At 40.4% G+C, this 25078-nt stretch overlaps 1 protein-coding gene and 1 non-coding gene across 4 annotated transcripts in view; one reads left to right on the forward strand and one right to left on the reverse strand.

Moving 5' to 3' along the window:
• Positions 1–25078, forward strand: part of PIP5K1B (phosphatidylinositol-4-phosphate 5-kinase type 1 beta) — a 310679-nt gene that overhangs the window by 223600 nt on the left and 62001 nt on the right. For all 3 annotated transcript variants that reach the window (XM_032139974.1, XM_032139975.2, XM_032139976.2), the window contains 2 exons: positions 6486–6641; positions 12253–12397. In XM_032139974.1, the coding sequence (XP_031995865.1) occupies positions 6486–6641; positions 12253–12397 (301 nt within the window). The remainder of the gene's footprint in view (positions 1–6485; positions 6642–12252; positions 12398–25078) is intronic.
• Positions 7461–7567, reverse strand: LOC116459560 (U6 spliceosomal RNA). The gene has a single exon (XR_004245599.1). It is a non-coding gene; the product is annotated as a U6 spliceosomal RNA (small nuclear RNA).

The raw sequence follows: 25078 nt of genomic DNA on the forward strand, positions 1-25078 counted from the left end.
TGTGTTGAATTTGGGGAGTGTTGCCATCTTATATCTTACATCCCATAAATATGGGATTCTTTTTAGTTAAGCCTGGACTTCACCATTGAATAATCAGATAAATGTTCACCCATATTTTTCTTTTACCTTTTCTAGATTGTTGTTTATGTTTTTTTTTCTTTAATCCATGTTGTATTCATTTTGGTGTATGAAGTGAGGGAGATCTAACCTTGTTTTTTCCCAGGTAGTTAACTATTGTCCTAATACCACTTATTGAATAAGATATTTCAATTCAAAGCACAGTCAAGTACTTTATCACTTTTGTTTATTGCGTAGATAGTAGTGATAATATTTATAGTCCTGCTACAGTGGCAAAGGTGATTCCTATCTACTTTTCTTGCTTTGTGTTTTCTAACATGTATCATGACCTATAATGACCTATACTTTAGGTCCTATGCTGTAGGTTTTACTTACTTAATGCCTATCTCCTTTATTTAAATGTTAGCTAGCTGGGCACGGTGGCTCACGCCTGTAATCCCAAGACTTTGGGAGGCCGAGGTGTGCGGATCACGAGGTCAGGAGTTTGAGACCAGCCTGACCAATGTGGTGAAACCCCATCTCTACTAAAAATACAAAAATTAGCCGGACGTGGTGGCACATGCCTGTAATCCCAGCTACTTGGGAGGCTGAGGCAGGAGAATCGCTTGAACCCGGGAGGCAGAGGTTGCAGTGAGCTGAGATTGTGCCACTACACTCCAGCCTGGGTGACAGAGCAAGACTCTATCTAAAAAAAAAAAAAAGAAAGAAAGAAAAAAAGTAAGCTGACTGCTGTATCCGCAGCACTTAGTGAAGCCGTGTGGGTTTGGAGGGTGCACATATTGTAATTTTTATTTGTTGAATGGATGAAGATACCATGTATACTGGGTCCGATCTTCTCCTTAAGGTCCAGGACAGATCCCTGTAGAGATTACCTCCACTACAGGTAATTTTAACCATTCACTCCCTCTTCTGGCTCCACACCTCATCCTTCCATCTGCTCATTCTCATATATCATAGAAACAAACCTCCTCAACACTCCATCTCTCTTCAGTTCCTGGTGTATCTTTTTCCTCCTTCACCATCACCCTATTGGAGATGAGAGTTGGATGTACTTGCTGTCTCACTTTTTTTATTTCTTGTCACTATTCAGTGTTCTCCAGTGGCTTTTGATCCCACCACTCTACCAAAATGTTCTTTTTGAGGTAATCAACAATCATTGCTCAAGCCATTGAACAACTTTCAGGTTTTTTTGTTTTTTGTTTTTTTGAGGTGAAGTCTCACTCTGTTGCCCAGGCTGGAGTGCAGTGACACTGTCTCAGCTCACTGCAACCTCTGCCTCCCAGGTTCAAGTGATTCTCCTGCCTCAGCCTCCGGAGTAGCTGGGACCACAGGCATGCGCCACCACACCCAGCTAATGTTTATATTTTTAGTAGAGACAGGGTTTCACCATGTTGGCCAGGCTGGTCTCGAACTCCTGACCTCAAGTGATCCACCCACCTTGGCCTCCCAAAGTGCTGGGATTACAGGTGTGAGCCACCGCACCCAGCCTCTTTCAGTCTTCTTAAAACTCTCCAGCATGTGAGACCACTGATAGCAGTTCTCTGTAAAATACGCTCTTCACTTGTCTTTCGTAACTCAGGACTTCCCTGGTTGCCTTCCAGCCTCTCTTCTCCTCCTTGGTATCCTTTGGAAGCTTTTCATCCCTGCTTACTCTTATTGTGGTTGTTCATCAGGGTCCAGGCTCTGACTTGGCCTCTTCTTATACAGCACTCTGGGTAATTCCCCATTCTCCCAAGGGTTCAGTTACCATCTGTGTACTTGCAACTTACTCCCCACACTTGTAGCAATTCCCCTTGCCTGTCCACTCCCCAAACTTAAGCATCCACTGGATTCCACAAGCTCGGCATGCCCAAAATTGAATTTAGCCACTTACCACCCCAGAGTCTGCCTCTCTACCTGGGTCCACGTCTTATGGAAGGCCACCACAATCCACCCAATTACCCAGCCAGAATGCTGGCGTCATCCCTTGACCCCTTCCTTCTGCTCACCACCCACATGCAGTTACTCAGCAACACCTATCAGTCCTCACTCTGCAGTATCAGGAGTGCAGCCCCTTCTCTCACAGTACCTCTCCTGATTCAGCCACTGTGTTTCTTGGTTTGAAGGTTTTATTATTATTATTTTTTTGCATAAAGTTATGGCCCCAAAAAGGTCTCTTTGCCTCCCATCATGTACCCATTCAATCCAGTTTCCCCCCCCCACACACTGCAGCTAGAGGAATCCGTTTAAAATACAAATCTGCTCTTGCTGATTTCTGTTAGAACCCTTCCATGTTATAGTAATAATAATAATGCTAAAGGAAATAAACGTCCATGGATTCCCGGGTGCACAAAGTCCTTAACCTTCGCTTAGCACATTTCCTGGCACACAGTAGACGCTCAATGGTTATTTGATGAATAATGCAGTGAATGAATGGAATTTTTATCTAACACCACCATTTCAAAGGGTAATTAAATTATTAGAAAAGTAGACAGTTGAAAACACAACTTTAAGATGTTTCATCAACCATGGTTAATTCAAAGCCCTTAATGCCTAAAGGCGTACTCCCCTCCCACCAAGAAAACAGTACCTGGTCTTCAAGTCTCTTTTTTGAAGTCAGTGTTTTTTAACCTTTTTAAATCCCTTCATCCCACCCACAAGTGAGTTATGCTGCCAGTGTAATAATGTCTACAAAATCCTGTAATATTTCCTGGAAATATTAGTCACCATTATGTTGAAACTTCACTGAAATTCTCCGTACGAATAATTTGTCTAAAGTACTAAAGCTTAGTTTCCTGAATAGAATATGAGTTAATTTGTTAAAGAAAATTAACTGTTCTAAAATTTCAGAACAATAACGCATTCATGAACAAACTCTCGTGCACCTATTATGTATCTAGCACTACACTAAGCACTGATGATATAGAAAGCTTTTTAAATATTGATTAGTTCCTCCCTCAATAATTTAATAGTCTGTTTTGAGCCAGAGATTGAAACATGTGACAGATCTATAATGAAACAATTGCTAATATTTCTGCATATGCTACTATGGGTACGCGGAGAGAAATAAGAGAAAAAAAGACCATTTCTTCCAAAAGAGAGCTCACAGAGAAAAAGATATTTCAACTAAATTCTGAAAATGTAACCTAGAGTTCATTAAGAAGAGAGACAGGAAGGGCATCTCAAGGAGAAAGAACAGCATGTGCAAAGGCCTAAGGGCAGAAAGAACCTGGTAGGTTCCAATATGGCAGAAGGGTGAGCTGAAAAGTGAACATGGAGGCAGTCGAGTGGCAGAATGCCAGGCTGGAAATGGGCACAGGATACCTCCCGCCAGCCATGGTTGAGCCAAAGACAAACCCAGGTGTTTCTGCCACACAAAGGGAAGCAGCCAGCCACCCAAACCAGCTCTCAATGTTACCCAGTCAAAAGAGATCCTGAGAATTAAATTTCTGCAAAATCCAAGCTCTTATCTGCTGAGTGAGATCATTCCGTTAAGGAAGAAACTCAGCACTTGAGACAAAAGTGAACTCTTTGTTGTGGTGCTATGTGGTCCTGGCAGAGGTTTGTTTTCCGGTCTTCTCTGCTCCTCGTTATATGTGATGCTGATAAAGAACAAAGAGTTACTTCTTTTTCCAGTCTTTTGGCCCCACTCCATGAAATGCCATGAGTACAGCCCTCCTGAGTACTTTTTCCTCATTACACGGCTCTCACCCTGATCGCATTTCCTTGGTACTGCCGAAAAACTATTGATCATGGCTGTTTCTTCGTTTAGAGAAATAACATTGACCTAAGAACTATGGTGTAGAAAAGCAGTTCTCAAGCCTTTTGGTCTCAGGGCCACATTACACCCTTAAAAATGGTTGAGGACACCAAAGAGCTTTTATTTATGTGGGTGATAGCTCTCTATATTTCACATATTAAAAATTAAAATTGAGAAAAGTTTAAAAATATTTATTAATTCCTACCAGTTAACAAAAAAATTGCATGTTAACATCAGTCAATTTTTAACATAAGTAATTACAAAATACAATTATATTTTCCACAAATAATTTAGTGAGAAAAGTGGAATTGTTTCACCTTTTTTTTTGAAATCCTTAACGTCTGGCTTAATAGAAGATAAGTTGGAGTCTCACATCTGCTTCTGAATTCAATATGTGGTGACATCACAGGTCATGTAACATCTAGAAAACTCTACACATGTGAGAGAATGAAAGTGAAAAAGGCAAATAATGTCTTATGATGATGATGAAAATAATTTTAACATCACAGATCTTCTGAAAGGGTCTCAGAGACCCCTTAGTTTCCAACCCACATCTGAGATCCTCTGATTTAGAAGTTTTAAAATACAGCTGGGCACAGTGGCTCATGCCTGTAATCCTAGCACTTTGGGAGGCCAAGGCAGGCAGATCCCCTGAGGTCGGGAGTTCAAAACCAGCCTGACCAACATGGAGAAACTCCGTCTCTACTAAAAATACAAAATTAGCCAGGTATGGTGGCGCACGCCTGTAATCCCAGCTACTGAGGAGGCTGAGGCAGGAGAATTGCTTGAACCCGGGAGGTAGAGGTTGCAGTGAGCTGAGATTGCACGATTGCTCTCCAGCCTGGGCAACAAGAGCAAAACTCTGTCTCAAAAAAAAAAAAAAAAAAAAAAGAAGAAGAAGTTTTAAAATACTATATTGAAAGACAGGAGTTTATTAAAGGTCTATAAAAGTTAGCAGATAGAAATGATAGGTTGATAGGTGTAGCAACCACTATGGCACATGTATACCTATGTAACAAACCTGCACGTTTAGCACGTGTATCCCAGAACTTAAAAATAAAATAAAATAAATAAATAAAAGTTAGCAGGTAGAATGTTAAGGCAGAGGCCAGTGTGACAATAATGGCTTCTTCCTTGTAAAACAAGTGTAACCACTGTTTGAGAGAGTGGAGGATTAAGGTAAACATAACTTATTTTTTAAACATTCAAAAATTTCTTCCCCTCAAAGAAAAACAAATTCAAGGTTTATCTTTTTCTCCCCTCAGTTTAACCAGAAAACAGAATGCTAAAGAGCTAGAAAATGAACCACCTAGAAAGCAACTTAAGAAGAAAAGAAAGACACCTGAGATTCATGCTTGCTAGTTCTGTGACCTTGGGCAAGCCACAGTCTTTCTATTCTCAGTTTCTGGACCTAAAAAAGGGCCTTCCTCTTCCTCATACATGTGGATGGTTTGAGATATGCAATGTGAATGTTGGATTCCAGACTCTAAAGCCCTCCACAAATGTTATTTATTAGGATGATGATATTATTATGATTCTAAGACTGCTCTAGGGACAAATAAACCTTCCTTCTCTTTAAGTGGAGAGATTGTCCTCCATTCTTCTCTCATTTGTGTGTCCCAAAGTCCTTCTCCAATTAAGTTCTTGCAAGCAGCCTCTGGGAAGGCCCCAGATGAGCTGTGTAATCTAAGCTCCGAGATTCCCAAGGCGAAACACAATTACTCTAATGCATTTGCTATCAGGCTACCCCTTTACGCAAACCTCTAAAGGAGGAGAGACACTGCCAAAAACATATTCAGGGGAAAGCATAAACAGGCCTCAACTTCCCTCTCCCCCTCCCTCCAAGGAAATTCTCTAGCAATATTAAGCCAAGAAGAATTATTGCAGCAAATAGTGAATGTAAATAAGGATGGCCTGGCTGCTGCTTAAGCAGCTTCCATGGACGTGTCCTCCGTGAAGTCCCAGGCTTCAGCAAGCATGATTGATGGTAAAGTACATTTTCATTAGTTCAGGTTCCCAATACACTTCTGACGTTGTAGACTGCTGTTTAGACAAAGATTGGAAGTGAATTATACGTCTGACATAAAACCATGACCTAGAAAAGACCTAAAGGGTAGGAAATGTCAGTGGAAAGTCACAGAAAGAAAAAAACAACCAGAAGTAACTTGGCTAAATTGGGCAACATGAGTATAAGATTAAACATTGGCATGTTTAGAAATTCCCAGTCCCAAGTTAATAAAACCAGGGTCGTGAGAATTCTCTATACTCTACCATCTGTGCTTATCAACTCACCCATCCTCCTCCCAGCACTAGAAAAACATTGTTTGGAGTGGGGGGAATGATTCTTTAGCAATAAAACATTTGAATTTTACCTCAAGTAAGACTTTATTGCTTTATTGCAAAATCTGGAGAACAATTTTAACTTTTAATTTGCTCTAGGATATTCTGATTTAAGTCAAGTCATTTTGGACAAATAGTATAGCCAATTTGTCGTATTCATCAGATGAAACAAGTTCATCTCCCTTTCCAGATATATAAAATAAGCCTCTTGTCTTCTATTCAAATAATAACTAAAATGTTAATAAATAATAAAATATTCACTTTTAAATAAAATAGTAATGTGATTTTACAGTAAATATCTGTATTTGTCCTTTTCCTTTCTGTCTAGCTTTGAAGGCCTCACCGTCTAAGAAACGGTGCAATTCAATCGCCGCCCTAAAGGCCACTTCACAGGAGATTGTGTCCTCAATTAGCCAGGAATGGAAGGATGAGAAGCGAGATTTGCTGACTGAAGGACAAAGTTTTAGCAGCCTTGATGAAGAAGGTAAAGATATGTAACTTTTTAAAAAAGACAAACGTTCTTGTGATTTATTTATACAAGTAAATTTGCAGAAGAAAAATTTAAAAATACCTGCTCTAAGAAATAAAATATATTAATTAAGTTTTTAAAGGATAGCTACAGTGGCCAGGCGCAGTGGCTCACGCCTGTAATCCCAACACTTTGGGAGGCCGAGGGGGGTGGGTCACTTGAGGTCAGGAGTTCGAAACCAGCCTGGCCAACATGGCAAAACCCTGTCTCTGCTGAAAATACAAAAAATTAGCCAGGCATGGTAGCGGGCGCCTATAATCCCAGCTACTTAGGAAGCTGAGGCATGAGAATCACTTGAACCCGGGAGGCGGAGGCTGCAGGAAGCTGAGATTGCACCATTGCACTCCAGCCTGGGCAACAGAGCAAGACTCTGTCCCAAATAAATAAATAAATGTATAGGATAGCTACAGTGTTCATGCAAATTTTAACCACCACATACAAAACACAATTTGTGGTTTATGATAAAAATTGGACAATACAAATTCAAAAAAAAAAATGTCTGCTTCCACTACCTGATGGTAACAAATACTAACATTTTGTTGCTTTTACTTCTAGACCTTATTCTGTGCATGTACACGTACACATATGCATGAGTACACAAGCACACACATACACTCAATGTAACAATAAGTTGTCTCTTCATTTAGGTCTTCTTTAATGATTTTTTTTTTGGTACCCACTGGTAATACTCGGGAGGTACTACATGTTCTTTACTTTGAAAGCTTCGTAACCATGAGCAGGTACCAAGAGAAGGGAAGAAAAGAGGCAGAAAGGAAAAATATGGAACGTTTCACAAATTTGCACGTCATCCCTGCACAGGGGCCATGCTAATCTTCTCTGTATCGTTCCAATTTTAGTATATGTGCTGCCAAAGTGAGCGCTTTAATGAATTTAAATAAAGTTTTATAATATTTTTCTTGTGTGGCTTGTATATATACCTTTCGTTAGATTTATTTCTTAGATACATGCAGGGATATTGATATAGATTTTTTTCTGGATTTTTAAAAGTAGTACCTTTTTTAAGAATTGCGTTTTCTGGCCATTTGTTGCTATTGCATAGAGTTCACATCCTTTTTGTCTTTTTTTCTTTCTTACTTGCTGGCTAGGACTTCTTGTACAATGATGAATGGAAGTGGTGATTGTAGACAGCCTTGCCTTGTCCTGATTTTAAAGGGAGTACTTCTAATGTTTCACTGTTGAAAAAGAAGTTTGCTGTATTTGATACCCATAATCAAGTCAAGGAAGTTCCTTTTTTTATTCCTACTTTGCTAAAAGTTTTTTTTTATTATTAATCAGGAAGGAGTACTGAATTTTATCAAATACTTTTCTCTATCTGCCAAGTTAATCATTTGTTTTTTCCCTTCTAATCAAATATGGGAGAATGACATTTTAGATTCTTCTATTCGTATATTCTTTGGAGAATCTCAGCATTTCCTGAAAATGTCTTCTACTTTCTACAGAAGTTAAGACGTCTTCTAGGGGTTTTCGTTTCCTCAGTCTTTAAGATGCGGTATTATTTCTATTCCTTCTTCAGCAGCACTTATCCATATGTGCTATGTTTGGTTTCTTTCTTTCTCATCTTCCCATAAACCAACTTTTACCTGGAGTTAGTGATTTCAGCAAGAGAGTTACAGAGGTGCCCTTGATCCTCTCTGAAGTGATGTTTCCAGTTCCTAGCAGACATTCACCCCCTTCTCCTAAGCTCCCCTGCACTGGCATCTCCCCAACTATACTACCTGATTTTCTGATAGCACATGCAAAACTGCAGGTGTCTGTAGTCTGGGAAATAGGATAAACTTATTTTAAAATTATATTAGTTTATTGATTTGTGTATGTTGAACCAGCCTTGCATCCCAGGGATGAAGCCGACTTGATCGTGATGGATAAGCTTTTTGATGTGCCGCTGGATTCGGTTTGCCAGTATTTCATTGAGGATTTTGGCATCGATGTTCATCAGAGATATTGGCCTGAAATTTTCTTTTTTTGCTGTGTCTCTGGCAGATTTTGGTATCAGGATGATGCTGGCCTCATAAAATGAGTTAGGGAGGATTCCCTCTTTTTCTATTGTTTGGAATAGTTTCAGAAGAAATGGTATCAGCTCTTCTTTGTACCTCTGGTCGAATTCAGCTGTGAATCTGTCTGGTCCTGGACTTTTTCTGGTTGGTAGCCTATTAATTACTGCCTCAATTTCAGAACTTGTTGATTTATTCAGGGATTCGACTTCTTCCTGGTTTAGACTTGGGAGGATGTATGTGTCCAGGAATTTATCCATTCCTTCTAGATTTTCTAGTGTGTTCGCAAAGAAATGTTCATAGTATTCTCTGATGGTAGTTTGTATTTCTGTGGGATCAGTGGTGATATCCCCTATATCATTTTTTGTTGCATCTATTTGATTCTTCTCTCTTTTCTTCTTTATTAGTCTGGCTAGAGGTCTATCTATTTTGTTGATCTTTTCAAAAAACCAGCTCCTGGATGCACTGATTTTTTTGAAGAGTTTTTTGTGTATCTATCTCCTTCAGTTCTGCTCTGATCTTCGTTATTTCTTGTCTTCTGCTAGATTTTGAATTTGTTTGCTGTTGCTTCTCTAGTTCTTATAATTTTGATGTTATGGTGTCAATTTCAGGTCTTTCCTGCTTTCTCTTGTGGGCATTTAGTGCTATAAATTTCCCTCTACACACTGCTTTACATGTGTCCCAGAGATTCTGGTACGTTGTCTTCATTCTCATGGTTTCAAAGAACATCTTTATTTCTGCCTTCATTTCATTATTTACCCAGTAGTCATTCAGGAGCAGGTGGTTCAGTTTCCATGTAGTTGTGCAGTTTTGAGTGAGTTTCTTAATCCTGAGTTCTAATTTGATTGCACTGTAGTCTGAGAGACTGTTATGATTTCCGGTCTTTTGCATTTTCTGAGAAGTGTTTTACTTCCAGTTATGTGATCAATTTTAGAATAAGTGCAATGAGGTGCTGAGAAGAATGTATATTCTGTTGATTTGGGGTGGAGAGTTCTGTAGCTGTCTATTAGGTCTGCTTGGTCCAGAGCTGAGTTCAAGTCCTGAATATCCTTGTTAATTTTCTGTCTCATTGATCTGTCTAATATTGACAGTGGGGTGCTAAAGTCTCCTGCTATTATTGTGTGGGAGTCTAAGTCTCTTTGTAGGTCTCTCAGAACTTGCTTTATGAATCTGGGTGCTCCTGTATTGGGTGCATATATATTTAGGATAGTTCGCTCTTCTTGCTGCATTGATCCCTTTACCACTATGTAATGGCCTTCTTTGTCTCTTTTGATCTTTGTTGGTTTAAAGTCTGTTTTATCAGAGATTAGGATTGCAACTCCTGCTTTTTTTTTTTTTTCCATTTGCTTGGTAAATATTCCTCCATCCCTTTATTTTGAGCCTATGTGAGTTTTTGCACGTGAGATGGGTCTCCTGAATACAGCACATTGATGGGTCTTGACTCTATCCAATTCGCCAATCTGTGTCTTTTAATTGGGGCATTTAGCCCGTTTATATTTAAGGTTAATATTGTTATGTGTGAATTTCATCCTGTCATTATGATGCTAGCTGGTTGTTTTGAGCTGGGCTGAGTTCTTATCAGGAAGTGCTGAAGACGAATCCTCTTCCAAGCTCATTCATGTTGTCTGCAGAATTCAGCTCCTTGTAGCTGTTGGGCGGAGATCCCTGCTTCTTTGCTGTCTGACAGCCAGGAGCCTTGTTTAGCCCTGGGGTCCATCCACATTCCCTACCATGCTGCCCCTCTGTCTTCAAACACAGAATGTCCTGCAAGTCAGCCCCAACACTTTGTCTCTCTGACTTCTTGTCTCTGACGTCTAGACCCAGATTTAAAGGGCTCGTACAATTAGGTGAGGCTCCCCCGGATAATCTTTCCTTTGACTAACTCAATGTTAGCCAACTCAGGGTAACCTGAGTTACATCTGCAAAATCCCTGTTGCTAGGTCACATCACATAGCCACAGGAATAACAGCTCATCATGTTTGCAGGCCCCACAACAAAAGGAGAATTTACAAGAGTGTGGGTCGTTACGGGTCATCTTAGAGTTCTACCTACCACACTGGCTTTAGAAAAAAACTGAAAGATATGGGAGTATGAGGAAACACTTCTCCCTCAAAGAGCTGCTCCTCGTGGGTTGAGGGGTCACCCTCCCAATGATGTGTGACCTGAGACTGAGTCACTGGACAGATGTGTTTTGCTCTGTCACTCAGGTCATGTCTACTTTGTGAAGTAAAGCTGGTATGCCCAAAACCTAGGTTGAAGACCAGCTCCATCTACCTTATGAGGAGTGGCAATTCATTGGAATCTGATATCAGGTTATTTTTGACACCCAGTTTTCAATGTTATGGAGAGTTTTCGTGTTTTTCTTTCCATTTAATGAGAAGTTGGGATCAAGAATATTGAAGATTGCAAGCCAGGTGTCACATTAAAGTTGAAGCCTTTCTAATTTTTGAAGGTTGAGCACTTTGGTTATTAATGGTTTTATATGATGATCATCTTTTATCCATCGCTACAGTTTTCTATTTTGACTTGAATTGGAGGCAGAGCTCCACCACCCTAGTGTGTCGTCTGATTTCCCAGACCAGAGTCCAGCCTTTCCCGTGCTTGCCTGGCTTCCCCTCCGTGTTGCTTCCTACCCCACCATCTATACCCATCACATCCAAAATCCAAAACCTAACACTCATACAAGAGTCCCTATTAGGGTCAGTTTATATTTACACACTAAAAATCTCTAATTTTGAATTTGTTGTGCCTATAAAGGAATATCAGGAACACCTTAAAGTTATAATTGTATTTATTAGCATCTATTTTAGGTCAGTCTGGGAGAGTGATGGAAAGAATCCACATAGACTCCAGAGAGATGGGCAGGGGTTACTGCTCAGCCTTGAACATTCCTCTTTCCTCACAAGGGTGGGCTCTTGCATAAGTAATTTCATGGGCCCCTAAGTTTTAAAGAATAAATAAGTGTTTTCTCATTTTTAAAAAAGGCAGCTTTGCTGTTAAAATATGTCAATAAGAGTCCTGGATAATGTTTAAAAGTATTTATGGGCTCAGATGGGGTTAAGGTAGAGCTGACTATTAGTCTATTGAAGTATTTGTTTCCCGGCTCTTAAAAAGCCTGGATTCTTAGATCCAACCTGAGAATCACAGCTATGTGCATATCACAGGGAGGGCAAAAAGGTTCACTGTCTGTTTATACACTTGCCAGTCATCCTTTTAATCTCTGTCAAATTGTCTGCTTAAACTCCTATGAGTTTTTTTATGCCATCTTTTTGAAATAGTAAATCACTTTATTAGGTTTTTAAAAGAACATTCATAACGTCATTTCCATGAGCCATTTTGTAAATTAATGTAATTTCCTTTCTGTTTAACCTGTTTGCAAGAAGCTATTTTACATTTCTGCTGTAATTCAGAAAAAAAAAAGTGCAGTTAATTCATAATTGAATTTGCAGCCTGATAGGTAAAATGAATGCTTTTGACTCATTTCGATTATTATGGATACTAAAGCTTCATTTATTCTTGAGATTCATGAATGTGTGTGTTGCTTTCATTTCCAGCCCTGGGATCCCGACACAGGCCAGACCTGGTGCCTAGCACTCCATCACTGTTTGAAGCTGCTTCCTTGGCGACCACAATTTCATCTTCTTCCTTATACGTCAATGAGCACTATCCACACGACAGGCCTACACTGTATTCAAACAGGTAATACTTAGTGCAGTCAAATAACCCACCAGGCCTGAACCAGTATCTCTGAATGAGGACACGTCTCTGACAACCAGGATGTGCCTGTCATCTGCCGCGTGAGTCGGAGAGAGAACATGCTTGATTTTTACTGTGGCAGAAGAACACTGGAGGGAAAACCCTCGTGATTTTTCTTTACAGTTGATCATTGTGTCATGTAGAAATTGTATACTTGGCTCAATGGAAGAAGACAAATCTTTCATCATTTTTAGTAAATTTTTTAGGAATGGGTTTCTTCAGAGTGAGCACTCTTAGTTAATATTACACAGGTAGCTGCGAAGATATTGTAATATTCTCCTTTGGTATGTGTGATCTTAGTGACCATGGTAAACAGAATAATGTGTCCACATCCTAATTCCTGTAACCTGTGAATATGTTACCTTATATGGCAAAAGGGACTTTACAAATGGGATTAAATTAAAGATCCTGAAATGGGATGAGTATCCTGAGTTATCCAGATAGGCCCAATATAATCACAGGGTGCTTGTAAGGGGCAGACAGAAGAAGAAGGGTGAGAGTCTGAGAAGGAGACACAACATCAGAAGCAGAGGTCAGGATACCCCATTTGCACTGATATGATGATTATTCATTGCATGCCTGTAATCAAAATATCTCATGTAACCTATAAGATTTTTGGAAATTGTATGCTCTCTAGCAACTTTGTGTGAATTTTTATATAAGCACCATTTTATAAGTTCTATAAAGTGTTGTAAAAATAGAAACAAATTTTTAAAAATAAGTAAAATAACAATTATCTGTTAAATGTTAGACTAGTTCTTATTGAAACCTAGCTCTCAAGAATCAAGATCAGATTTATGCAGGTGAAGAACTCCTTACGCTTTAAGTCATTTTCCATCTCCAGGCTAGCAGTTCGGTTGATTTCCAGGAAGAGGAGTCATTAAGGTAGATTTATTTTTAATATACGGATATCCATAGAACCTAGCTTAGTCTTTTGGCAAGTTCAAGTTTCTAGTCGGACCTGCTGTAGTAATTCTTTTTTGTTGCTGTTTCCTCCTCTCTTAGCTAGACAAAAGATTAGGTAGGCAGCAGGTTAGCCGGCCAGTCTAGGTCCAGAAAAGTAGAACAAGTGGGTAGCAAGGTGAGCCGCAAATCCTAGCTGGGCCTGAGTTTGCATTGTTCTGCTCTAAGGGCCAACAAATAAGGCTCTATTAAAAATTATGTAACTCATCTAAACTATACACAGTTATTGGATTTGGTCAGTTTCCTTGGATTGGAGAAATTTAAAATGACTTAAATTAATGTATAATACTTAAGATTATTGTCAAATGTTTGAATCTGGTATGTAAATTAGTCAAGCAACAGCCTTCCTGTCTGTTTGGTGCAGCTGAACACATGGGTCTATATAAAGTTCTTTTGCTCTCAAATATAAATAGCAGCTCAAAAGATAGCTGGAAGGTTGCAGGAAGTTCTTAGCAAGGTCAAAAACCATTCTCATGTGAAGCCATGGTGATTTCTTACAGTTTGCTGTCGTGATAATTATTGGGGCATATAATCGGATGTGCTCTTAAATCATTTAGTGAGATTTTCAGCCAACAGTAAAGGGGTTTTGTTTTGTTTTGTGTTTTGGTAGCAGTGGTGCTGGTGGTGGTAGGTAAGTATCCAGTCTCTTGACCAGGGGTATTAGACTCAGAGTATTCATAAGGTTTTCCCGGGGCCTGGCAGGGCCTCCTCCTGACTCCCAATCGTTCCTGGCCATCCTGGAAGCTCCACCTCCGCATGCTCCCAGAGCTGTGCCGTCATTCTTGATACTTTTATTTACGCCGATACTGACTAGCATATAGATTTGGAGGGGGAAAATAAAAAGTTAGTTATCTGTGATATTTTTCCTTTCTTTTAAATATTTATTTAAAACAAGTGCATTGTTGTAATCTTCTTTGGCGCTGTATCTCCAAAATGCAATTTGATATCTTGTATTTCACTATCAATGAAGGTTCACTTGCAAGAACAGGAAACCACTTCATCTTAACCAGAAAGGAATTTAATCTAGGAAACCGGGTGCCTACAAAGTCTGTGGAAAGGCAGTGGGCGTGGGCTCCAGGCTGGCACCAGGAAATCCATCCTGGAACACGCCACCAAACTGGGCCACCAGCAGCACTATAGCAGGAACCACAGTCAAGCTGGTGCCTGCCAATGAGATGCAACCCAGACAAAAGCATTTCAGTGAGCCTAGACTGTTTTTTCAATGAGCCACCCTTTAAAAACCAAACAACTTCGCTAAAATACCCAGATTCTTCTGCAATATCAGTGTCTTCGTCACCATATAATTTTGGCTCTGTTTCCTCCTGGCATTTATCAGCTGGAGGGGAAAACCTTGGACCCCCCAAGTGACCACCGTCTTCCTCATTCATCTGTGCTGTCACCTGCCTACTCCTGTAGGTGTGTCTGCTTTTAGCCTTGATGTGCACAAGAAGCTGATAGAAGGTCCTGGGGTCTTAATCACAGACTTAGGGAAATCATAAGGAAAAGAGGCATGAAGATACTAAAAAACCTTAAAGACAACAGTTTGAGAACTCCCAGGAGTCAATATCCCTATCAGGGCCCAACCCTCATTATTCAACTGGCAAACTTCACCAGCAAACCAAAAAAAAAAAAAAAAAAAAATTGTCATATTTTTGTTTCTATCATTTTTTCCTTTAGAGCCCACCTCGTCCTATGTGGCAATAAATAGACACTACTCTAAATCTCATCTGGCCAACTGAGTTTCAAAACCTAATCCAGAGAGCCTGGAAAGAAAATGTATTGAAAAGAAAGAAAAAAAAAAAAGAAAAAGAAAATACGTTGAATATTGATGTTATGATTTACATGTGAGATTTTTCTCTTTGTGAATCATTTTTCTGTTCAGGAAAAGTGGTCTGTTTTCCGATTTTGACATTATGTTATACGTATCTGTGCTAAAATAAGCTGCAAATACTTCAACTAGCAGTTGTCATTCTGTCAGTCTTTTTAGAATCCTTAAGTTGGCAAGGAATTGATTAGTGCCTGGATGCCTCCACACCTAAATTATGTACTGCAGTGGGAAACTGCTGTCTCTTAGAATTATTCCTTTTTTTAAAGATTATTCTTTGTAACTTCAAGACCTCTAATAGCAACCCATTCTTTTTTTAATGTACTCCAAAAATTGGCTAGGAAGGAAAGAAAAAAAATAGTATCATCTTAAAAGTATGTATCTAACCTACTGATTGGGAGTACATATTTTCGAGTTGCACTGTGCAGTCTTGTGTTAGAGCATATGCAGATCATAGGAATAAAGAGAAACTGTCGTGGGCTTTGCTTCCTAGTCAACTAGCAACATTTAAGTTCTGAATTTTTGATACTTGCGTTTTTCTTTACTAGTAAGGAGTCTGTTCTTTTAAAAGAGGTATAAACTGAGCACTAAGAAATATAGAGGCAAATGTGTTTTACCTCAAAGTTAAGAACAATTTCATTTAATGTTCTAAATAAAGTAAAATATTTCTAGCAGGCAAAGTTAATGTTGTAGAAACAGGTTACACTTGTGGATATTTTCATGACTTGCTGTGTAGTTGGTAGCAAAGCCAAAGCTGTGGTTATGCATAAGGACTTGAAAGTCACACTTCATTCCAGTGCACCTATGCTTTCCCCATCAAAGATGTCTTACCAGTGTCACCACTCTATCCAGTCTCAGGTTTGCTTAGTGGCTATTTCTAACAGTTGGGCTCACCCTGCAGACGTTTGCAGTATTGTGAGAAGGGCAAAAATGTCAGAGAAAAAGCCACTGGTCATTTGCACATAGAGGGAAAATTGGCAAAGGCTCCCTAAATGATGAGTCCAACATTCTGGATCTCAGAGGCTAATCCAGCAGATGTAACAGTCTTGTGCCCTCTTCTTCCTGCCATTACAGTGTCATAAACCTAGAACGGGGCAGAAACACTCTAACCAGAAGCCCTTCCCCACAAATTGCCTACCACTAAGGTTTACAGACATGCAAGTAGAGCCATCCCAAAGGTTAGAGATCTTTCTTTAGATTTGTCTAAAATATCAGAAAATGGAAATGCAGAAACCTTCCATGACATATCCGAGCGTGTTAGTAGGACTTCGGTTGAACACAGGTCTCTAGGGTCTAAGCCTCTTGTCTTTTCCACTGTAGCACTCCTGCATCATGGCCTCCACAAACATATAAGGTTGGTTGGTTGGTTTTTTCCTAACATGAGTTCTGGTCCTGTGTTTAAGACTTTTTTTTTTCTTTGCTGCTTAATAACTAAAATATTTCTAGCAGGCAAAGTGGTGGGCTTATGTTTCTGTTTTTGGGTTTTGGTTTTGGGGTTTTAGTTTTTTTGGTTTTTTTGAGAGAGTCTCGCTCTGTGGCCCAGGCTGGAGTCCAGTGGCGCCATCTCGGCTCACTGCAACCTCCACTTCCAGGGTACAAGCAATTCCCCTGCCTCAGCCTCCTGAGTATTTGGGATTACAAGCACCTGCCACCACGCCTGGCTAATTATTGTATTTTTAGTAGAGGCGGGGTTTCACCATGTTGGCCAGGCTGGTCTCGAACTCCTGACCTCAAGTGATCCACCCCCCCCGCCCGCCACCTCAGCCTCCCAAAGTGCTAGGATTACAGGTGTGAGCCACCGTGCCCAGCCAATGGGCTTATGTTAATGTCCACCTATAGTATTTGTTCTACCAGTTATTGGTGAATTTTGCTTATTAAAAACAGCATTCCAAGGGCAACTTTTCTATCATAATATTAATCCTACTTCAAACCACCAATAATAATCTAATGCAACAGCACCTAATTATTGGACCTTATTAGGGGACATGTTAAGCCCTTTATACACATCAAGTGATTTAATTCTCACAGCAATTCTGTAAAGTTATTGTATTTACGGTCTCCATCTTACACGTGAGGAAATTGATGCTTAGCAACAAGAGGTAACTTTCTCAAGGCCACATGGCTAAAAAGTGGAGGCATGACTTCCAGCTACAACAATCATATAGAATGTACAGTTTCAGATAATAAGTTTTAGATAATGCTTTTAATGGAAATTTGGTGACATCCATACAAGTTCTCTTCATCTTTTTGCCTTTTCTTTTTCCATGGGATTTTGAGTGAGGATTTTCATCTTCAAAGATGTTAGAGACAGAATGTTCGAACACTTTAAAAGTTTAATATTAATTTAAATTTATAAGAAACCTAAAATAGCTATTTCCTCAAGTTATTTCCAACTCTCCAGGTGGACTCCAAATCACTACGTAATCATCAAGAAAAGACTTTTATTAGATATGTTCCTGCTGGGTTTAGAAAATCCTGTATCTTCTGTTGATACAGCAAGGTCAGCAGGAATCTTTAATATTTACAAAATGAAAGGAGAACAGCTAGTTGCAAAAACTTCCTAGTGATTCCATTCCCCTAACCCTTATCTCAAGGGAAAGACAGCACAACTGTGTTACCTACTGTGAACTTCGCAGCTACCTGCCATACTTAGACACCAGTCTAGGGCTACACAGCCCCTCATAGGATGATGCACTCGTTGATGCTAAGCACTGAAGATGACCTCTCCAGACTCTTTGTTCTTTTATGGTTTTTTTTTTCTTTTTTTTTTTTGAGACAGAGTCTCTGTCACCCAGGCTGGAGTACAGTGGTGCGATCTCAGTTCACTGCAACCTCTGCCTCCCGGGTTCAAGCGATTCTCCTACCTCAGCCTCCCGAGTAGCTGGGACTACAGGTGCGTGCCACCACGCCCAGCTAATTTTTTTTTAGTAGAGACAGGGTTTGGGGTTTCAACGTGTTAGCCAGGATGGTCTCAATCTCCTGACCTCTTGATCTGCCCGCCTCAGCCTCCAAAAGTGCTGGGATTACAGGCATGAGCCACCATGCCCAGCCTGTCTTTTATGTTTCTTAATCTGCTGACTCCGCCTTGCAAACAGACCTTCCTACCCCCACCACCTCAGATGGTGGTGGGTAAAGATGCTCATGCGTCTTGCTAAATCATCCCTTAGGACATTAGCTCTCAAACTACCGCTTCTAGTGATCTAACATTGGGCAACTTACTTGCTCTTCATGTGCCTCAGTTTCCTCATTTGTAAAGTGTGAATTACTATACTGCTGCCCCCAAAGAGTTGTTATAAAGATTAAATGAAATAACAATTAGAAAGCATTTATACCTTCTGGCACATAGTAAGCCCCATAAAACATTTGTTGAAATAAAATAACCAAGTGATTTGAGACACTAACACCTTGCAGCTGCCGCATAAGTCTCACTGTAAGGGGCATGATGTTTTTAGCAAAAAGCCATCACGGAGTGCTTTGTTAGAGTCCTTTCAGGAAACAGAAAACACACTTAGAATTTCAAAGGGAATTGGTTACAGAGTGTGGGGAGGCTGGAAGACTGAAGGGGGAAATTGCAGAAACTCGGGTAAATAACTGCAGGAGGCAGCTCCTACCATGAGCTCTGCCACGATACCTGCTGCCACCTTGGAGAAGGAACAGTGGCGGAGGATGCTACCTGAAGAGCTGGGATAGTGCAAGAACATAGCCACCTCCAGGGACACTGCGCCGAAATGGAAGAAAGATAAATGAGAGCAGAAAGCCAGCAGCTTCTGACCTCCTGCCACCTTCTCATCCAACTCCTGCAATGCCTTGACTGACAGGACCTGGTCACGGGGCCTATGGGATATCGTTTGCAACTCTGGGCCCCAGCATTGCAAAGTAGAGTTGAGATAGGATAAAAACAACCACAACACATGGAGCAAAAGCTAGACAGACACAGGATCTTTTTTAAAAGAGAGAGAGGAAAGGGTCAAAGCTTTACAAAGTTAGTGTGAGTGCAAGAACAGGAATCAATGTAGACTTTTATAGAAGTGGTCATGGAACCAATTATCATGCCAGTGTAATAGTACTATGTAAAGTAGCCATAAATTTTTTAATGATCTGTGCAATTAGAGACTCCAGTATTTACCAAGTCTGTCTGACAATCAATAACGCATTCCCGGGTACTGTGCTGGTTGTAAATACTCATAGAAATGTCTTAGCTAATTCCAGACACATGGGATCGATCTTTAGCTTGAGAATTCCTCAAAGAGGCTTGTAAGCTTGAGGAACCCAGGTGAGACTCCCTCTGATAAGGCAGCTGACACAGTTTGGGAGCAGATAGCCATCACCCATGCCCTTAAAAAACACTTCTGCTTTATTACCAATACATCATTTGTGAACCCACCACCCCTGCAACATCTTATCTGAATCTTACTTAGTCTGGAGCAAACACAGAATGAGGGGAAAATGTGGTCAGATTCTTTCATTCTTAGTAAAAAGAAGGATTTAGTCACCTTTTCCCAAGTGTCAAGAAACGAAGTCATCAAGCAAATGACACCACATGTTTAGAGAAGCAAAAACCTTCCTTATTCTTCAGTCCCTTGAAAGAAGAACATTCCATTTTAAAAATTAGAACCATTATAGGCATGCCAGCATTACCAGTGAACCTGAGTGGTGTCACATCTCTCTCCAGTTGTGGCTGAGGCACATGCTGAAAAAATTGGAATCTGGCTGGGAGTGATGGCTCATGCCTCTGATCCCAGCACTTTGGGAGTTGAGGCAGGAAGATCTCTTGAGCCCAGGAGTTCGAGACCAACCTGGGCAGCTTAGCAAGACCTCATTTCTACCAAAACAACAACAACAAAAAAACACAGCTGAGCATGGTGGCATGTGCCTGTAGTCCCAGGTACTTGGGAGGCTAAGATGGGAGGATTGCTTGAATCCAGGAGTTCCAGGCTTCAGTGAGCTATGATCATGCCACTGCACTCCAGCCTGGGCAACAGAGCGAGACCCTGCCTCAAAAAAAAAAAAAAAGGAACCTGCAGAAGTTTTATAATATGCCTGTTAGTTTAGTTTTTCCTCCCCACCCCCAGAAAAAAAAAAAAGTAGAAGAAAAAACATGGATTTACATCACATTAGTCTGCACCTGGATTTTGCCAGATGTCTTTTTTCCTTTTTGACAAATTATAGAATTACTTCTGAAGTGATTAGCTTTTCAAATGATCCCTCATATATTTCTGCCAGGGCAGGAAATTGAAGTGAATTTTTCAGATATCTGACATTATATGAAGGATAATTTAGGATTCAGCATTAATTCAAAGAACATTCACATTTTTTGAGGAATTCGTGTGTGATACTATTTCTAGGTGCTTTCTGTGTGTTACTAAGATTTTTAAATTCATTTAGTTTATGGATAAATCATATTGCCAAAAAAAGTGGGAAAATTGTTGGCCAATTTTTGAATATTTTAACTGACCAAAAAAATGACTTCTTTATCCATTCTTTGCCACTTAATTCTGGAACTAAAACACCACATCTTTATTTCCCTTGACTTAAAACACTAGTGCCATGTCTCTGGAAGAATGGTTTGCTGGTAGTAGATGTGCCTCTGTAGACACTCTTCAATTCTCTGCCCTCCTTCATGGAGCCTCTAGAGCAATGCTTCCCAGTGTGACTAGCTCCTACATTGGGGTACCTACATCTAGAAATGGAGCCCTGAAGTCTGCATTTTGGCAAAGCTCCTTAAGAAATTCTTACCCACACTAGGATATAAAAGTTCTTTGGAAATAAACTCTTCTCCCCTCTCTGTTGTTTCTGAGTAGTGAAACAGCACCTGTCTGTTGGTTCAGCTGAGACACAGCTGGACTCTTTCAAGAAATTAAGAGGACATAACATGTAATGCCAGAAATATAAAACCATAGCAAAGTGAATATGTTTTCAGGTTCTAGTAAGGAGAACAGGACCTCAGTTCCTTTCTCATACCGCAGACATGCCTGGACAGGCCCTAAGCAAAAGTGACTTTTTGCCTTAAAGGTGTTTAAAGAAAAAGTTCAGCTGAATTAAATTTAAAGGAGTTTACTTGAGCAGTGAACAATATGTGAATTGGGCAGCCCCCAGAGTCATATAGCAGATTCAGAGAGACTCCAGCACCGACACGTGGTGGAAGAAGATTTATGGACGGCAAAAGCAAAGTGGCGTGCAGAAAACCAAAGTGAGGCACAGAAACTACTAGCTTGGTCAGAGCTCGGCATTTGCCTTATTTGAACATGGTCCGAACAGTTGGCTACGTTTGATTGGCCAAGACTCAGTGGTTGGCACAAATGTAAACTATGGTTGGTTTACACCTCTGCTTTTTGTAGTTATCGATGTACAGAAAAACCTTTAGGCCAAACTTAAATATGTAAGGAGGCAGCTTTAGGCTAAACTTCATTTAACAAAGATATTTTAGGTTAGAAACACCTCTGGGAAATGCTTCAGCCAGCCCCAAACCTGCTTCCCAGTGTGGTTCCCCTGACCTGAAGCCAACATACATTTCTGCCCAGCAGCTATTCGTGACCTCCCTGAGTCTACAGAGATCCTTGGTTCTGTAGTCAAGCAGGGTAATTCTTTTTCAGATTCCTTGGTCTCCACTGACTCCCCCTCTTTGCTTAAAGGTTTGGTCCTTGTGAGCCCTGAGAGTACCCCTCCATCCTGACCTTTTCACTCTGCTGTTTGGTTTGTCCATGTGACAGTTGTACTCTTGGGTGAACCTGGCCTTATGCAAATTTCGTCTCACCCTAGAGAGCCCCTGGCCAGCAGCCTCACACAGGGCAGCACCCTTCCCAGGAGCTTGTCCACACCCATTCAGCAGCCTTCCCTGCCATGGCCTCTCTTCGAGACGTTTCCCTTTGGCCCAACCACTGTATTTCCGTTTACCTTCTGAGCCTACCTCTTGTGTTGTGTACAAAGTAGTGTTCCCTGTGTGGGCCTGGGATCTGTAACAGGTGAACTTCCAGGTTCATGTTACCAGTTCTGGCCATGTCTCCTCCACCCAGAGGCCCTCTAGTTGGGGGGTCTGCAAGAATCCCAAGATTCATTTTTGTTTCTCTGATATACTTCAAATATACAGGAAGAGTAACAATTTCTTCCAAAGCAAGTAGAAAGTTGGTCCTGACATCCTCTGTTTAATCCTTCTGTTATCTGTGGAGTCATCACCACAGTAGTGAGCCTTATCTCCTGTAATTTAAATGACTTCTTGATTTGGGAGGGAAGGAATTTCACTGGGGAAGTCCACTAACGTAAACCTGCTGCTGAGGACTCATTCATGTCACAGCACCAAGCTCGCCCAGCCTCCCCACAGACAGACCAAACACCTCTACCACAACCTGCCTTTGCATTTAGTTCGTGATAGTTATGGGTGCAGGAGAATTAGGTAAGTGTAACAAGGGAACTAGGAGACAATGTTAAACTCTCCATTCAGAATAATATTAATCTAAAATGGAATCATTTAATAACCTGTTTTCAAAGATAAAATAATAAAGGTGAAATATGTAATGATGTAATGGAGCTCATTATTTTTCCAGCCAGCCCTATTAAAAATTAGTGTGTGGAAGGTCACAAATAACTTAAAAATGACCAGATTTGTTTTCCAAACGAAGGATTTGGCTAAAATGCAGATTTCATCCTGAAGGCTGCATGGGGAAAAAAAATAATGGTAGAGTTTCTCTGTCTTTTCTTTCATTGCTTCTCATCACACTGGAAGAATGGTTCTGACTAAGCACTTTGTCTGGGAGAAGATTTTTTGTCTTTTATTTATATGTGAGTGCATTTCGGTTGGTGTCCTCCTAATTCCAGCCACCCTCACCTGCTGCTTTCTGTGTGGTCCCTGAGTTGTGACAGGAGAGAGGCCAGGTATTCCAAGGCCAGGTCAAAGCTCATTTGGGGAACCGGTCGAGCCTTCGCCTTTTCCCTGTCCACCCTCCTGCCTTTCCAGCCTAAGTAGCAAAACTCATCCTGAAAGAGTCACAGAGCTTTGGAGATGAGAAGGCCCTTTGGCCATCATGTCATCCAGCCTTTTTATTTATTAAAAAATGCACTGATTGATTTTAAAATTTATAAATTATTTTTGTAACAAAATTCTATGCCCAGAGTTTAACAAATAGTCGTGTAACATGTGTTAAGAAAAAGATCAAGCCGTAGTCCACCTCCCCCTGCGTCTCCATGTGCACCTTCAACTCTTTGAGCTGATTCCTTTGGCAATTAATTCGGTTTTTCTAAATAACATGCTTATATTGTTATTGCTTGATCTATTGGGTATAGGCATTAGCTAATAACTGCCCACTATAGAAGACGAAGATTTAGCCGTCTTTTCTCCACCCCACACATATCAGGTGTGTGTACTGCTCCCACCGCCTCCTCCTACACCCTTCCAGTTTCCCTGTATAGTTACATCTTGACTGTAGTCCGATCGATATTGAGTGTTTTATTATGGCTGTGTGAATAGTGTCATATACTGTGTTTCAGTTTCCTTTCCCGTGTGACTTTTTGTTTTTATTGTAATAAATAACTGCCTTGTTCTTCGGTTTGCTTAGTTTTCTGTGTATTTTTCCCTAATGGAACCCTAAGCTTTCCACCGGTGTCTTCATAGCTTCTCAAACCATTTAAGTGCATGAGGTTCTGTTCCTTTTATCGTCTTGCAGAAGTTTCCGCCAGACACTTCTCACCAGCCTGGACTGAACTGGTTGCCCTCTAGGACCTGATGTACAAATGTTACACTGGGGCCGCTCTGCTCCATCATTCTGGGGATTCTAGTCACCTCTTGTCTGTATCAGTTCCGTTGTTTGTCGTCTGCCACATCTTCCTCTTTGCTTCTTCCTCTTTCTTGGTTTACCCCCTCATTTTGGTGGAACACATTTTCCAGAAGAAAATCCTCCAGTATGAAAAATATTCATTGCAGGCAAAATATTTGAGATCTTGCATGTCTTAAGTCCTTATTCTAACCCTAACACTTGATTGATAGATTAACTGGTATAGAATTCTAGATTGCAAATATTTTGGGTTTTTTTTTTCAACATGGTGAAGGCTTGGCTCCATTGTCTTCTAGTTTCCAATTAGCATTGAGAAATCCAGTGCTGTTCTATTCCTGATCTTCTGTAAATGGCTTGCTTTCTTTGCCTGCCTGCCTTCGTTCCTTCCTTCGTTCCTTCCTTCCTTCCTTCCTTCTTTTCTTTCTATTATTATTATTATTGCAGAAACCTGTAAACTCTTTGATTTTCTCCCAGTGTCTCAGTATTTCATGGTGCTAGGCCTTGGTGCAGGTCTGTTTTCAGCCAGCATGCGAAGCACTCAGGGGACCTTTTCAACTTGCAAACTCATGTTTTGAGTTTGGGGAAATTTTCTTAGCTATTTTCTTATTTCCTCCTTGCTATTTTCTTTTTCCTTTTTGTGACTCCTTTTATGCATGTAGGATATTTATGTTTCTGTCCTAGTTTCTGAGACATTTCCTCAACTTCATGTCCTAATCCGTCCACTGAGTTTTTAATTTCCGCTACCAAGTTTTATAAGAATTCTTTTTTTGTTCACTGAGATTTTATTTTTTAGCAATCTTTCCTTTCTTCATGATTGTAATTTCTCTTTTTTCCTGAAGATGTTAGGATTATGTTTTTTGTTTTGCTCTGATTTTTGTTTCTTCTCCCTTTTTAGGCTCAGTTTCCATCCAGGCTGCCTTTTTCTCTTTGTTTTAGTTTACGTGTTCTATACTGGAGGTTTTCTTCAGATTTTTGGAAATCTTCATTTGTCTGCTCAACTAAGGTTTGAGTGGGAGACTGAAAAGCTGATTAGAGGCCAGGTGTGGTGGTTCACACCTATAATCCCAGCAT

This window comes from Hylobates moloch, unplaced genomic scaffold (assembly GCF_009828535.3).
Source record: "Hylobates moloch isolate HMO894 unplaced genomic scaffold, HMol_V3 SCAFFOLD_19, whole genome shotgun sequence".
Classification (NCBI taxonomy): Eukaryota; Metazoa; Chordata; class Mammalia; order Primates; family Hylobatidae; genus Hylobates; species Hylobates moloch.